Genomic DNA, 13,348 nt, shown 5'->3' with positions numbered 1-13,348 from the left:
AACTGAATGTTCGTCAGGTCACTAGCTCACAGATTTGTCTTTCATCAGATGGACAGTAAATTTACATTTATGTTGCATGGCTAACACTGCTAATAAAACCCTGGAAGTGTTTCCACACCATGGTGTCTGTTTCCCATGACAGCATTGTAGTGGTTTTGAAATCACAGTGTGGCCTGAATCAGTGCAGATAAAGATGACACTCATTGTGTGCCTTTATCTGTCTTTCACTCCAGTGTCTAGTAGGACCCAGTGACATGAGATGATGATAAAAGTAATGGTTCATGTGGCAACCTGTACCATCAATGTAGGGGCCCCATTGATGTCTTGGAAAGTGTATGCTTCTGTATTCATGTAAGTGGAGCTATAGTCAGCCAGTGACTTAGAGACAGTGTTAAGGAATCTGTCCTTTGGTTTAGATTCTAAGCACCCATGAAGGTCAAACACACAATGTAGGTAGACTAGTATCACTTTAACTTCAGAAAAGTTAGGCTATGTGATCACCCTGCAAATTAATAGTTAGATTTAATGTGGCAACCTAATGGCAGTCTAGTTGTGAACACAGAAATAACTTCTGGCTAGAGGTTCTTCAATATGGGCAACATAAGGACTTCAAATGCTTCACCTGACTGGAGAATTGAAAAGCAGCACTGTCCCATCCACTGTCAACCTGTCATGTGCCTCTGAGACAAAGACCTTGGCTCCTCCTATTGCTCTGTTGGGCTTTCCCATTGCCCTTTAGAGTGCAGTAGTGTGCAGAGACTACAACTGACTCGATCTGCATTGGGGTCAATGAAGGATGAGTGCATTCAGTTTCATCTCCGCTGTGATTCGACAGTAGATGTTATCTACATCAAGAGGAAATCTGTGGCAGTGAGGTCAAAGGAAATGACCCTCTTTGAAGGACGTCTTGATCAGAACTCAAATCAGAAAGACGGTGCGTCTGTCATTGATTTTCTTTAAGTTACCTATCCAGTGCAGTAGTAGGCAGGGGCCTCTGGTTCTTCTGGGTGGTGGTGCACCAGCTGTCAGGAGGACCTGGGCTGGAGCCAGGTCATGCTGTTCCACTTACTGCAGTCCTGTGCTCGCAGGAGACGTGCATACAGGGTGGGAGCATCTCTAATTGGTTGCCATGCATGATATGCATTTTTTACTAATATGGAGATATTCAAACATTTCAAACTTAATATACACATTATTTTAATTATTTAGTTGAAGCGAACGCCAAGTCGCTCTTGTACTAAAATTCACTTCTAGGCTTACATTGTTGATACAGTTGGTTTGTTCCCCTTGATTCTACCTAAATGTGTTTTCAATTAAGCATCTGTCCTTTCCGGAGAGTCTTATGCAGGTAGGATCATCCCACGTCACCTGCATGTCTCTTAACCTGAGAGCTGCCTGGCAGAGCTGAGGAGATGGGAGAGAAGCTGATTATGGTGTCAAACTGTTTATAACATGGTCTTAGTTGGGATCAAGATGAGCTCTGTGTTTAATAGTGAGGAATCCTCAGGGGAAATGCAATTTAGACTGGGACTGTGTCTTAATCCTCGTCTGGCCCGGAGGTGTTCTGTCGTCTTCTCTGTGTGGGCAGACAGACAGATGTGTTTTCTAACTTGTTCAGCTGCGGTTGAGGGCTCTCTCGGGTGTCTGTTAGACCTTTGTTTTTTTCTGATGCTTCAGACAGCTCATCGTGTGGGTGCAAGTGTGACCTTTTGGCCTCAGACACCTTCTGAGCCAAATGGACGCTTACACCAACAGGGACAACTGCATCTCTTTCAGCTATTTCTATTCCTGGTTGAAGTTTAAGTTGTTACTCTGAACGAGTTGTGTTACATCCCTCTCTTGCCTTCTCTGGACTTGTCTTTTTTCCCTTCTATTTCTCTCCCTCTTTCTCTCCTGCTCTCTCTCTCTCTCTCTCTCTCTCTCTCTCTCTCTCTCTCTCTCTCTCTGGATGCTCAGTTGCCCCGCTCCCCTGTTCTGGTGACGGTCTGTCTGGCCGTTGGAGCCGGTGGCCACCTAATACCTCTCTGTGAGGAGCTACAGGTCACCGGGGCACATGCCCGATCCATAATGCACTCATGTCCCAGCACAGAGTAGCGTAGTGCAGCACAGCACAGCACAGTCTGAAATGATTACCCCTGCCAGTCCTGCACCAGTGTGCCCGATGCATCAGTGTACTTGGCCTGTTCGTTCCGTTACCAATTATGGCTTGGTCAGATTTAATGCGGTCAGTAATGCTTTTCTATATAATACCCTTCATGGAGTACTCCGCAATTCAAATTTTTTGGTCAGCTAGTTGCTCCTAACGGTCCTCTTCATGGTCCTCTGTGGTTCGTACAGAACCCTGGGTCTGTAAATGAGAAACGAACATGGTGCCTCAGACAGAGCCATAAACAATGCCAGCCAATCAACACAATGTTTTATCATGCGCACAGAAGGGAGAAGTGTCATTTGATTGGGTGTTAACTGTGGATATTAACTCCTGTTCATTGTTACAGGTTCCCCCCTCACACCTGTGCTGAAGTACCCATGGTGACTAGCTGAGCAAGACCTGGACCTGTCAGTCACCATCAAACCACCAGCCCTCTACATCTCAGCAGGACCTCCCACGGCCAACTGAGAAAGACCCATCATGCCTCAGCAACATGGATCAACCAATCAGGTGAGGTGGCACAGGCACTGGCAAAGCCCGGAGCAGTAGCTACATTGGAGTCTTAGAGATGACAGAGATGTAATATTGATGCATCACTAGAATTCTTTTCGATCAAACTTCATTTGAAAAAGTAAACACCTCTTATGGTTGATGGATTTGTTATTGGTGTATAGTAAACACATTCACTTCTTTGTTCTGGTAACTGTTCTGTTGCTATGTTTTTTGACTCTGTGTCTGGCTCCAAACTTGAGCCCTGGACTTTCCCGTCCTTATCTTGTGTATATGATAAAATAAATTGTGTATATGCATTAAACAAAAATACATGGAACTTGGCAAGGAGGGCAGTAACATTGACTAGAGGAAACTACATTAAAATGGAATTGTATGAAACAGTGAAGTCTTGACTCCTAGTGACCACCCATAGACTGACTCGTCAGCTACTGTAAGCTATGCCAACAGTGAACAGTATTAGACTGAGTTTACATGCACACTGATCTCTAATGGCGATCTGTCCCTAATGTGTAAATGAAGAGTTTGGTTCCAAAACGCTCCGTTTTTGAAAACATTAATAAGTCATGTTATTTAATTGTGTATTTCAGGGTAATATCAACAAAAAATGCTGTTGTGTTGTTTTGATTGACTAAAAATAAATCAAATAACAATAATCCAATAACAGTTCCACTGACATTAACGTTACTTGGATAACCACATTTAAAAAATGATTTCTGAAATTTCATTAAAATGGAGGATATAGCATTTTTGGAACCAAACTCTTCAAATGTTCCCAGTGGGTTACAGTCCACAGGAGTTCCTGTAGTAGTTTCATCAGTTTGTGAACACGTTTACTGTGGTTACTGTGGTTTGTGACCTGTATGAGCGGGATGGGGTGAGCATATGCTTGTGTGTGTATGTATGGGGGGGGGGGGGGGTGAATGTGTGTGAGTTTGCGTCTGTGTGTATATGACTGTGGGAGGGCATAGGCCTGAGTGTATGTGTGTGTATTTCTGTGTTTACCGCTGACTGCATTAGCGTGGCCTGATGTATTAAACAAGAGGGATAACCCCCGGCTCCCGGGCAGCCTCCGTGAAGGGCCAGTGGCGGCGTTCAACAGCGCCAGTCTCTAGCAGTGGCCCCACACAGGCCACACTGCCTGGCCTCTGCACCCCTGCTGACTCCCTCTGTCTCTGGGTCTTCCTTCACAACCTTCCCTTTCCCCTTGGCCTGCTCACAGAGTGCGTGTGGAAAGTCACCTTCATCAGACTACAGGACACGCAGAACCCAGTCACCTCCTGACGTGGACTTTTAAACAGAGCTGTTCATGAGTCAGCGTACTTCTGACCTAGTGTGTAATGGAAAGTAATGAATAGCTCTGATTTGAATTCAACTGCAGTCTCCTCTTCTGTGAATCGTAGATATAAGCATGTTTTGTGACATGAGATCATAGCTAATTTGTTGTTTGTGTGGTAAAGCAGTTCATGCGTCGGTATAAATGGAGCTTAGTTACTTTTCATTTGGCTCGCATTGTAATGAAAAGTTCTGATTTATACAACTGCAATCTTTGTAGATTGTAGATATGGGCATGTTTCGTTATCAGAGATAAAAGGCGACACGTTTGTTTGTGCAGTAGTTGTGGCGTGCAGACAGGCGAGAAGGCCCCGTGCATTTGAAGTGTAATTGCTGGATCCGGGAGCGCAGCTCCAAAGTGATCGTTGGCTCCAGCAAGTGAAACACGCCCAAAAGCACAGCACGTGGCCCCCCGGCCGATATCAAGATCAAACTAATACCAGAGGATTGCGGAGGGGCTATATATAGTGGCCAGTCAGGCTCTTTACCATCGCTGTGCCGTGGTGTTGTTTCACACAAGTCCAGAAGAAGCCCAGCTGTGGTGTTTAAGCAGAGGATAGGGTGCCAACATGGGGTGGATCTGTGTGTAAACCGTGGTGTTTTGATATCAGATTTACCCTTTCTGGAAAGTAGTCACCCAAGAGAGGCAGTTTCTTTGCCTTATTGTCATACATCTTGCATGGTAACAGTCTTAATTTGCCGTTTTAAAGATTCACACCATGGTGCCAGCATTTATGTCTTGGTTTGCTGTTGCTGTTTTCAATTCCATTTTTTTCTCCTGGCTTGAGGAGCTCGCGTTGCACCCAAGTGTTCCACAAATTAACTTTTGTTCCTCACCCGGCATGCTGGCTCCATCTACCCCACCACTACTACTACCACCCCCCCCCCCCCCCCCCCCCCCCCCCCCACACCGCCCCCACCGCCCCCAAACCACCCGCAGACACATGCTCACATACTCCCCTGCCTTGGTCTTAAAGGCTCTACTTGGCCATCCGCAAGGAACAGAGCGACTCCTGACACTGATTGATTTTGGCTCAGAGAGAGATGGAAGAGTTAGGAAGGATAAGAACAAGGCCAGGGATAAGAGAGGATGGAGAGAGTGAGAGAGAGACAGAGGGGGGGGGGGGGGGGGGAGATGGCAGGAGTGTGTGTGTGTGTGTGTGTGTGTTGGGGGGGGGGGGGGGGAGATGGCAGGAGTGTGTGTGTGTGTGTTGGGGGGGGGGGGGGTGGTATTGCAGATGGGGTGCACAGTGTGCCTCAGTATTCTTATGCTAATCCACTCCCGGGATGAGGCGCAAAGCAGCCAAGCAAACAATGGCAGTGGAGCCAGAAAGTCTGCCCTGCAGTCTAGCAGGCCTTGAAAGGCATGTCGGGCAGGGCGCCGACACCAGAGGAAGGCAGCCTGTAGCACGGAGAACCCTGCCTGCAAGGAGGGGCCCCAGGAGGGAGGGAGGCAGGGAGGGGAAGAGGGGTGCAGGGATCCTGGCCAAGGCAGAGAGAGGGAGAGGGAGGGAGAGAGAGAGAGACAGAGGGAGGGAGGGAGAGAGAGAGAGAGAGACAAACGACAGAACACACTATTCAGTCAGTGCACAGGTCCAGAATGTCAGCGAGTGAGGTGCTTGATTAGCTCTAAGGAGGAGTGTTGCACTCTGAGTTTCATGATGGCAGTTCTCCACTGCTTCTTGTCCACTTCATCTTGAGCGCTGAGGGTACCCCCCCCCCCCCCCGCAAAAAAATGGAGGTAGGTTTTGAGGTTGTAATACAAGCAGGTCCTCAGTGTGTAAAGCTCTCAAGTAAACGTTGAGTCAATTTCACACTGAAGGCATTTATAGCAGGGGTCTCAAACTCAAATGAGCGGGGGGCCACTTCTGCCAATGTCATCTGATTGGAGGGCCACGTCAGTGTTAAAGAATTATACAAAAAAAAACAACGGCTATTTCCTAAAATGCAATGTTTTTTTCAGATACTGTATTTTCAAACACAAAACTACAAACAGAAAGTGCAAGTCTTTTTATCTATTTTTAGACACCTGTGCTAGCAACCTTAGCTTATAAATAAAATAATGATGAAGTAAATATTAATACAAATTATAAAACCTGACAAAATAGGCGTCAGAGGCGTTTGAGAAGGCAATACCATTGGATTTTTATATAAAAATTTCAAAAGGCCATGGCTTGAAAGTGGTCAGAGATAAAGTCCTATTGTAAATGTAAAAATCTTTGAGTATAAACAAAAGTTTATGAAGGGGGTAAATTTACCCATCTAATTTGCCACTGGATGGCAAGCACCTCAGATTATGCACCTTTCAGTAAATACTGGATGAACATATTTGGGCAGGTTTACCCTCTTTTTTGTCATATTACCCACATAACAAATTAACAAGAAAACACCCAAGATGTATACCAACAATAGTAAATTATTACTAGCCTAGCCTATAACCACAAGGCCTGCAATAAAGTATCCTGGTCAAATCAGTTCCTATCGCGGGTGACTTTGTAGTTCTTCAGAGCCCTATTTCTACTAGCCCTGCTGTCTGTACCACGTCCATTACGAACACTATCATCACGATTACCACTGCAACCTCCAAGCTATGTTGGGTAGAGGGTCGAAATAAGCATGGTATGCTTAGTGGACACTGTCGTATACACGCAAAGACGCACCTCCATTCACAGACGCACCGTGACTATCACTGTCAATAGACGATCGATAATAATCTCCAAAAGGATATTCTCCTTCAGAATCAGAATAGGTGAATAACATAACATAAGCTACCTAAGACTCCATCACACGTGAACGTTTTTCAACATTTGGTGTAGGCCTATTTATGCTTCAATTTGTGCAAAACTATGGCCTGCATTGCTTCCGCGTCATTACAAATGCACGTCTTCGTGTTTCTCGCGTGTGATACAAGTATTTCCTGAAAACTTTGTGCAGCGATTTGGGTTTGAATCAAGCTCTGGATGTCTAGCAAATAGTGGAGGAGAGTACAAATGGGATTTGTCACCGTACTTGGATCTATCGTCTATTTTAATCAGTATTGTTGTTTGTCGCAATTTAAAAATACCCTCAAGGGCCGGATTACATTATTATTTTGACATACGTCGCAGGCCGGAATTGGGCCGGAAGCGGGCCGGATTTGGCCCACGGGCCGGGAGTTTGAGACCCCTGATTTATAGGCATTTATTGAGGTCTGAGTGTCCACACATTGTTATTTTCCTGATAAGATGAACTGGCCTTTTAAAGATTTTAAACTGCTATCTGTTTCTCTGGCTCTTTCTGTCGTGACTGTGACCCCCCCCCCCCCACACACACACACACACACACACACACACACACACACACACACACAAACTGCATTGGATCAGCATAGGTGTAATGAAACTCCCATCTGGCCAGTGCTGCAGCCCCTAGAACACTTCAATCACAGGGAAAGGTCAGAGATCCATGGACACTTACACAGAGCTGGGCTAATGTAGTGACCAACAGACATCTCGAGCAGGTAATTGAGACACATTGAGCTGGCTCAGTGGTGTGTGGGACCACCAGGTATAGTTTTCCCCTAGCATGCACTCAGAGAGGCTATACTGGCTCTTCCCAAGGGGGGTGGGGGTGGTGGGAGGTGGAATAGTAGTAGGCTTGAGAGGCTCATTCTAAGGCCGAGTAGACCATACAGGTGCGCCACAGTTCCACCAGACAAAGAGTCTTTTCATCCCCAGTCCCCCCACACACGTAAGGAAATGGAAGGAGCCAGGGAGTACTCTGCACTCACAGAGAGGCTTATTTCTTAAAGGTTCTCTGACCGCTCCTGAGTTCTTTATTGAAAAACTAAGATGTAGAAGTATGAGATTTCAATTCCATGCTTTATTGCAGTCTCCCCCCCCCCCCCCCCCCCCCCTCCATGCTCTCGCTCTCTGTCACATCTCACACACACTCACACACACACCCACACACCCATCCCCTTTAAGGTTGGGTGTCTGTCCAGAGAGCTGAAGGCAAGTTACCTAACCTGGCTTTCTTCAGGGAAATGAATGTTGGACAGAAATATGTGAGCTATGTCAGTAGCTCAGGAGAGTGAACCCTTCTGCCAGACAGATACAAACGCACACGCATACAGGCGAGAAATTATTTGTTGTTTTGTTCCACTGCTTGCCACCACCCACTCTTTTACTGACACACACGCACGCAAACACACACGTACGCACACACACACACACACACACACACACACACACACACACGTACACACACAGACAGTAGAACGCACAAGGTCTTTTCAAGTTGTGACATGCTCTACGAGCGAGCCTGCTGCTAGAAGCAGCCCAGTGGAGCCTAGTGAAAGTTGCCCGGCCGTCTGAAAATGGCCCAAGTCAAACACACTCGGCACTGCTGCCTTTCTATAGCTCCCTCAAGTTTGCTCTGACAAGGAGGTGTGTGTGTGTTCTTGTCCATTTGGCTCAGACTGCTATACCTTGTGGTGGAGCTTGTAGCTTTATCCTTACTGTTGTACTGCTGTTAACTGATGGGAATGTGATCAGTAGGGTTGCAGCGGTTAGTTTAGTAGTTGGAGAATCAATTAGTTGTTAACTATTAAATTAATCGCCAACTATATTGATAATTGGTCTCTGAAATTGGGATATGTTCAGCTCGACCGACTCCTATGGCTGTAAAACAAGGTATTTGAGGACATACTCTTGGGGTTTGGGAAACACTGAGGACATGTTATCGATCAAACAACTAATGAGTCAATCGAAAAAACAATTGACAGATTGACCAACTATGAAAACAATTATTAGTTGCAGCTCTATTGATCATGAATGACTGCTGCTCTCCCATCTTCACCAACCTATGGACGGATGGAAATATCTTCTTTATCGGGATAATATGTCACTAATGAGGATGTACAGCACCCCTATCCACACACACACACGCGCACTCACACATACACACGCACACTCACTCTCTCGCATTCCCCATATGCAGCCGTGGCATTTTTTGAACTACAGAGACAAATCAAACATGGCTTTCACATTCACATGCTTACACACATTCTCTCATGCATACTCACACATTCTCATACATAAGCGCACACACACACAGAGAGAGAGCTCCTGCCCAACTCCCCACATACCCACATTCACATGCACGCACGCACACTCCCACACTTGTCCACACTCACACTCACGCTCCCACTATGGTCAGTTACTGCAGCACACACACACACACACACACATTCACACAAGTAATTACGTTTCCACACACACACCACACAATCTATCTTTCTGTCCCTCCCTCGCACACTCACGTGTGTGTGTGTGTGTGTGTGTGTGTGTGCGCATACACACACACTTGCACGCACACTCACGCACGCACAGTTCCAGCACTCGTCCCTATGCGGAGGTGCCTGGTTGGCTGTCTTGTCCCCTCCAGCCTTGAGGAGAGCCGCTTTGTTCGCTCGTTAGCCAGTCAGGGATGTGTGAAAAGTAGGCCACAGGTCGGGGCTCTTTGTCCCCCCAGGGCAAATCAGAAGTGACAAGAGACTGGCCTGCTCCGCCACTAATTTGCCCCCCTCCCTCCCCACCCCGACGGGCTCCACTTAGGGCCGCTAATTGCAGCGGGAGGCTTGGACCTACAAGGGAGCAGACACATCTCGTTAATAACGCTGGGCTGGGGCCGGTGCGGGTAATTGCGGAACATCCCCTCCGACAAATCATTTGGGCATGTTGGGCCCCCCCCCCCCCCCCCTCCTCATTCAAGGGCCTGGCAGGGGTCGCCGGGTCGAGGCCCCGGGAAAAACAAGAAGGCAAAGATGCGAAAATTAAAGAGAGGAGATAGAGATGGGGGGGGGGGGGGTGGAAGTGATTGGAAGTGATTGAGGTGGTGGAGTCCCTCGCCAGGGCAGCTCCTCGCCAGTCTTGTGTGTGTGTGTGTGTGTGTGTGTGTGTGTGCGTGTGCGCGAGTGTGTGTATGGGCCTGGATGTTGGCCTTGAGGGTATGTGGGGAAGTGAGATGAGCCTCCAGGGCAGTAGCGGTTGCCTTCATGTGGTCCGGTTCTCCCGGGGTCAACGCGCTTCCCTAACATTACCCGCACGCACGTGACAGGATCGAGCCCTGGGTCAGGAAGATATTGGCAGATTTTCTCTCAGTTTAATTTAAGTTTGATGTCTCTTATTTTGAATAAAAATGTTATCTTTTCACAATGTGTGGCCTTCATCATTAAAATGATGGCAGAAGCAACAGACGTCTGAGGTTAATTGTACACTGTCGTGAAAAATTGTGCAGTGATTCCACTCATACCTCTTGTAGGTTTTGTATCCCTGTTTGATCAAACAGATCTTTTGTGAGTCTCACCTCTCCTTCTCTCTCTCCGTAGCGAACTGGCCCAGTGGACCCTGTGAGAAGGAAGCTCTGAGTCTGACCTCTGAAGCTCTCTTTGCCCCTAATCTCCCCTCCACCCCTCCCTCCCTGACCGTCTACCTGTCCACGGCCCCTTCTCCTGGACCCGGTCTGCACTTGCACACAAAAGAGCCAAGATCGCAGACACGCACGCAGCCGAAAGGAACACTCCATTTCCGAGCTTGGCTCATTTCGCAGGTTGAGTCACGATGCACGGGACTCTTGTGTGCTTGGTTGAAATGGGGGTCTGCATGCTGTTGGTGCTCAGGGTTCAAGGTAAGTGTATTCTGTGTGTGTGTCTGTCTGTGTCTCTGTGTGTGTCGTGTCTGTGTGTATGTGCAATTATGGTTAGGACTAGGACAACAAGTTCCTGGAATAGTGTGGAGTTTGTTACTATGAAAGTGCCTTGAGGCCCTGTTCCTTTTAATTGAAATTGTTGGAAATTATCATGGAATGCACTCAGAGGCACTAATTATCTACTCTGATCATAATGATGTTGAAAGGAAATGTGACCAGTATTCCAAGGCCACAAAGCCATTGGGTAACATACTTGTAGATCTCTGCCATGCCTGTATTGATTGGTTAAACTCTTCTTGGGAAGAGGAGGTGCAACACGAGGCTTTGTCATTGAAAAGTGCTCTGATGATTGCCTTTTGTTTGCTTTTCCCCCGATGTGATGGTCTCCATTCTGGGGAGATCACAATCTTCACCCACCCCTGTGTAGGCGCCCATCAGTGTAAATGAGCCGCTGATGCAGGACTCATTGACATTCATGGGATTCCGCGTGGTCTTGGTGGTTAAAGTGCTAATGGGTGAAACATTCATTGGATTTTTGTCTTAATGTGACCTCTTATAGATAATGTTGGAAATGGGGCCTGTGTGATTGGGGCATGATGAAAGAAGACAATTCTAATGTCTGCCTCCATGCAAGTAGAGTTGGTGCTTTTGCGCCGTGCTGTTCTGTCTTATCGCTCAAATTGTGTGGTTTGTGGTATATAGTGGTAAAATACACAACGTTCCCTTGTGTGTGTATGGCAGTGCCCCAGTCAGTGCTTCTGTGTCAGTGTAACACACCTTGTCCACAGCTTGCCTAGTTCATCTGCATACCTCTGTGTTCTGCTCATCCTTAACCAAAAGGGGCTGGGGCAGTGAGTCATGCCGACAGGTCGTAAACTCCAAACAGGTTGTGGTGCCAGAGACCTGGCCGTAAACAGACCTTTAGAGGAACAGGCAAATGTTGAAACGGCAAAACAGGCTGGCGTTTTACTAACTGGGCTGCCTGTGCCAGGAGATTTCCTGATAAAAGCCACAGGCTTGGGAGTTCATGCTGTACTCCAAGGAGACTTCAGATAAAACACCTACCAGCACTGTGTTCTGGAAGTCATGCTCTATGAATGCCCTTTTAAAGCGTCCAAGAATGATGTTAATATTCCTCTGCATGACACAGTACAGTTTTTCTATTGGCAAACACTGTAATGTGATGTATGGACCAAGAACAGTTTGACTGTTTGTTACCTAGGTTTAAGCAATACAGAATATGCCAGCTCACGTCTCCCAGATATAGGCCAGTCAAATCTATATGCATCTTACTTTAAGCCAGAAGGAGTGCTTCACCAATTATAGTACAGTGTAATGAACATCCATTGCATATATTTGAGTAATCATAAATAGATGTCTCTTCCAGCTGGATTTTAATTGACTTTTAGGTTAGGGATATGCTGACCCTGTCACAGAAAAAAGGGGGTGTCTATTGGGATATTTCACACTCATTAATGAAGGTAGAATGTCGCAGCCATGTTAAATTATATACCAACATATTAGTCATCATAAATATATAAAATAAATATTCCGAAATGAAGAAATGCTGAACTTCACACATGGCTATCTCCCTGCACTACCCCCTCTATCACACACTAGCATTGAGCTCCACACTGCTGGGTGGCTGCTACTGTTCACCACAAAGTCAGCCCCTTTCCTGCAGACGTGTGTGTTTGTTCGTGTGTGTTTGTTCGTGTGTGTTTGTATGTGTGTGTTTGTATGTGTGTGTTTGTACGTGTGTGTTTGTACGTGTGTGTTTGTACGTCTGTGTTTGTACGTCTGTGTGTGTGTGTACGTGTGTGTGTATACATGTGTGTACGTGTGTGTGTATACGTGTGTATACGTGTGTGTACGTGTGTGCATGCATGCATGTGTGTACGTGTGTGTGTAGGCGGAAGGCCCCCAGTCCCTAACAGCAGAAGCAGCAGCAGCAGCAGCAGCAACCCTGACCCGCACAGGGACCCCCACTTCAGGAAGCTCTTAAACTGATTGTTGCCGCGCTCTCTTCCCCTTCTGCACATTAACCATTTCCTGTATAGCACTGTCCGTGCCGCCGCGGGCCACTCACACTCCAAACACTCTATTGTTCGCAGGAAATACTCAGATGCTCAGAGCTGTGGGGAAAGGTCACTTGTAATTGGTTTGTTTTGATTTATGTTTGGGAGATAAGAAGGAGCCGTAGAGCTCGGAATGTTCTGAATGATTGGGCGCTAGATGCTAGAGGCAGAGAGAAGAGGCGTTCGTGCGGGAGGGGAGTTTTATGTGGATTTTCGTGACTAGTAGTGGTGGGGGGGGGGGGGGGGGGGGGGGGGGGGGGGGGTCATTCTTTGTTTTCGTGTGCCACCTCTGTGGTGGTTGACCTTCCTCAGCCTCTTTGTGGCACAGAAGGTGTTGTAAAGCCAATTAGAATTCCGCGCTCGTAACGCCCATGCTGGTTTTATGAGTCTGTGCAAGACGTGTTGTTTTCCATGTGCGTGTGTGTGTGTGTAGCCATAATGAGCTGCCGTTTGTGCCTGGGACGGGTGTGAGGCTCATGCCCGACGTCCTAGCATGCCTAAGTTAAACCTCAACAACAGCACATGGAGCATTCCAATCCTCAGCCAATCAGTAGAGCATTCTGCAACATTAGCTCTCTGTTATTGT

At 47.0% G+C, this 13,348-nt stretch overlaps 1 protein-coding gene across 5 annotated transcripts in view; it reads left to right on the top strand.

The window, feature by feature from the left end:
• bmpr1aa (bone morphogenetic protein receptor, type IAa) overlaps window positions 1-13,348 on the top strand; it is a 36,649-nt gene that overhangs the window by 5,267 nt on the left and 18,034 nt on the right. For 4 of the 5 annotated variants that reach the window (XM_042064931.1, XM_042064932.1, XM_042064935.1 and 1 more), the window contains exons 2-3: window positions 2,496-2,659; window positions 10,365-10,663. In XM_042064931.1, coding sequence (XP_041920865.1) covers window positions 10,597-10,663 — 67 coding nt within the window. In that variant the 5' untranslated portion in view covers window positions 2,496-2,659; window positions 10,365-10,596. Of the gene's footprint in view, window positions 1-915; window positions 935-2,495; window positions 2,660-10,364; window positions 10,664-13,348 lie in introns of those variants that run through there. The other variant, XM_042064934.1, reaches the window with a different exon arrangement.

Source organism: Alosa sapidissima, chromosome 16 (assembly GCF_018492685.1).
Source record: "Alosa sapidissima isolate fAloSap1 chromosome 16, fAloSap1.pri, whole genome shotgun sequence".
In the NCBI taxonomy this organism is placed as follows: Eukaryota; Metazoa; Chordata; class Actinopteri; order Clupeiformes; family Clupeidae; genus Alosa; species Alosa sapidissima.
This window is presented reverse-complemented; position numbering and strand designations above follow the sequence as displayed.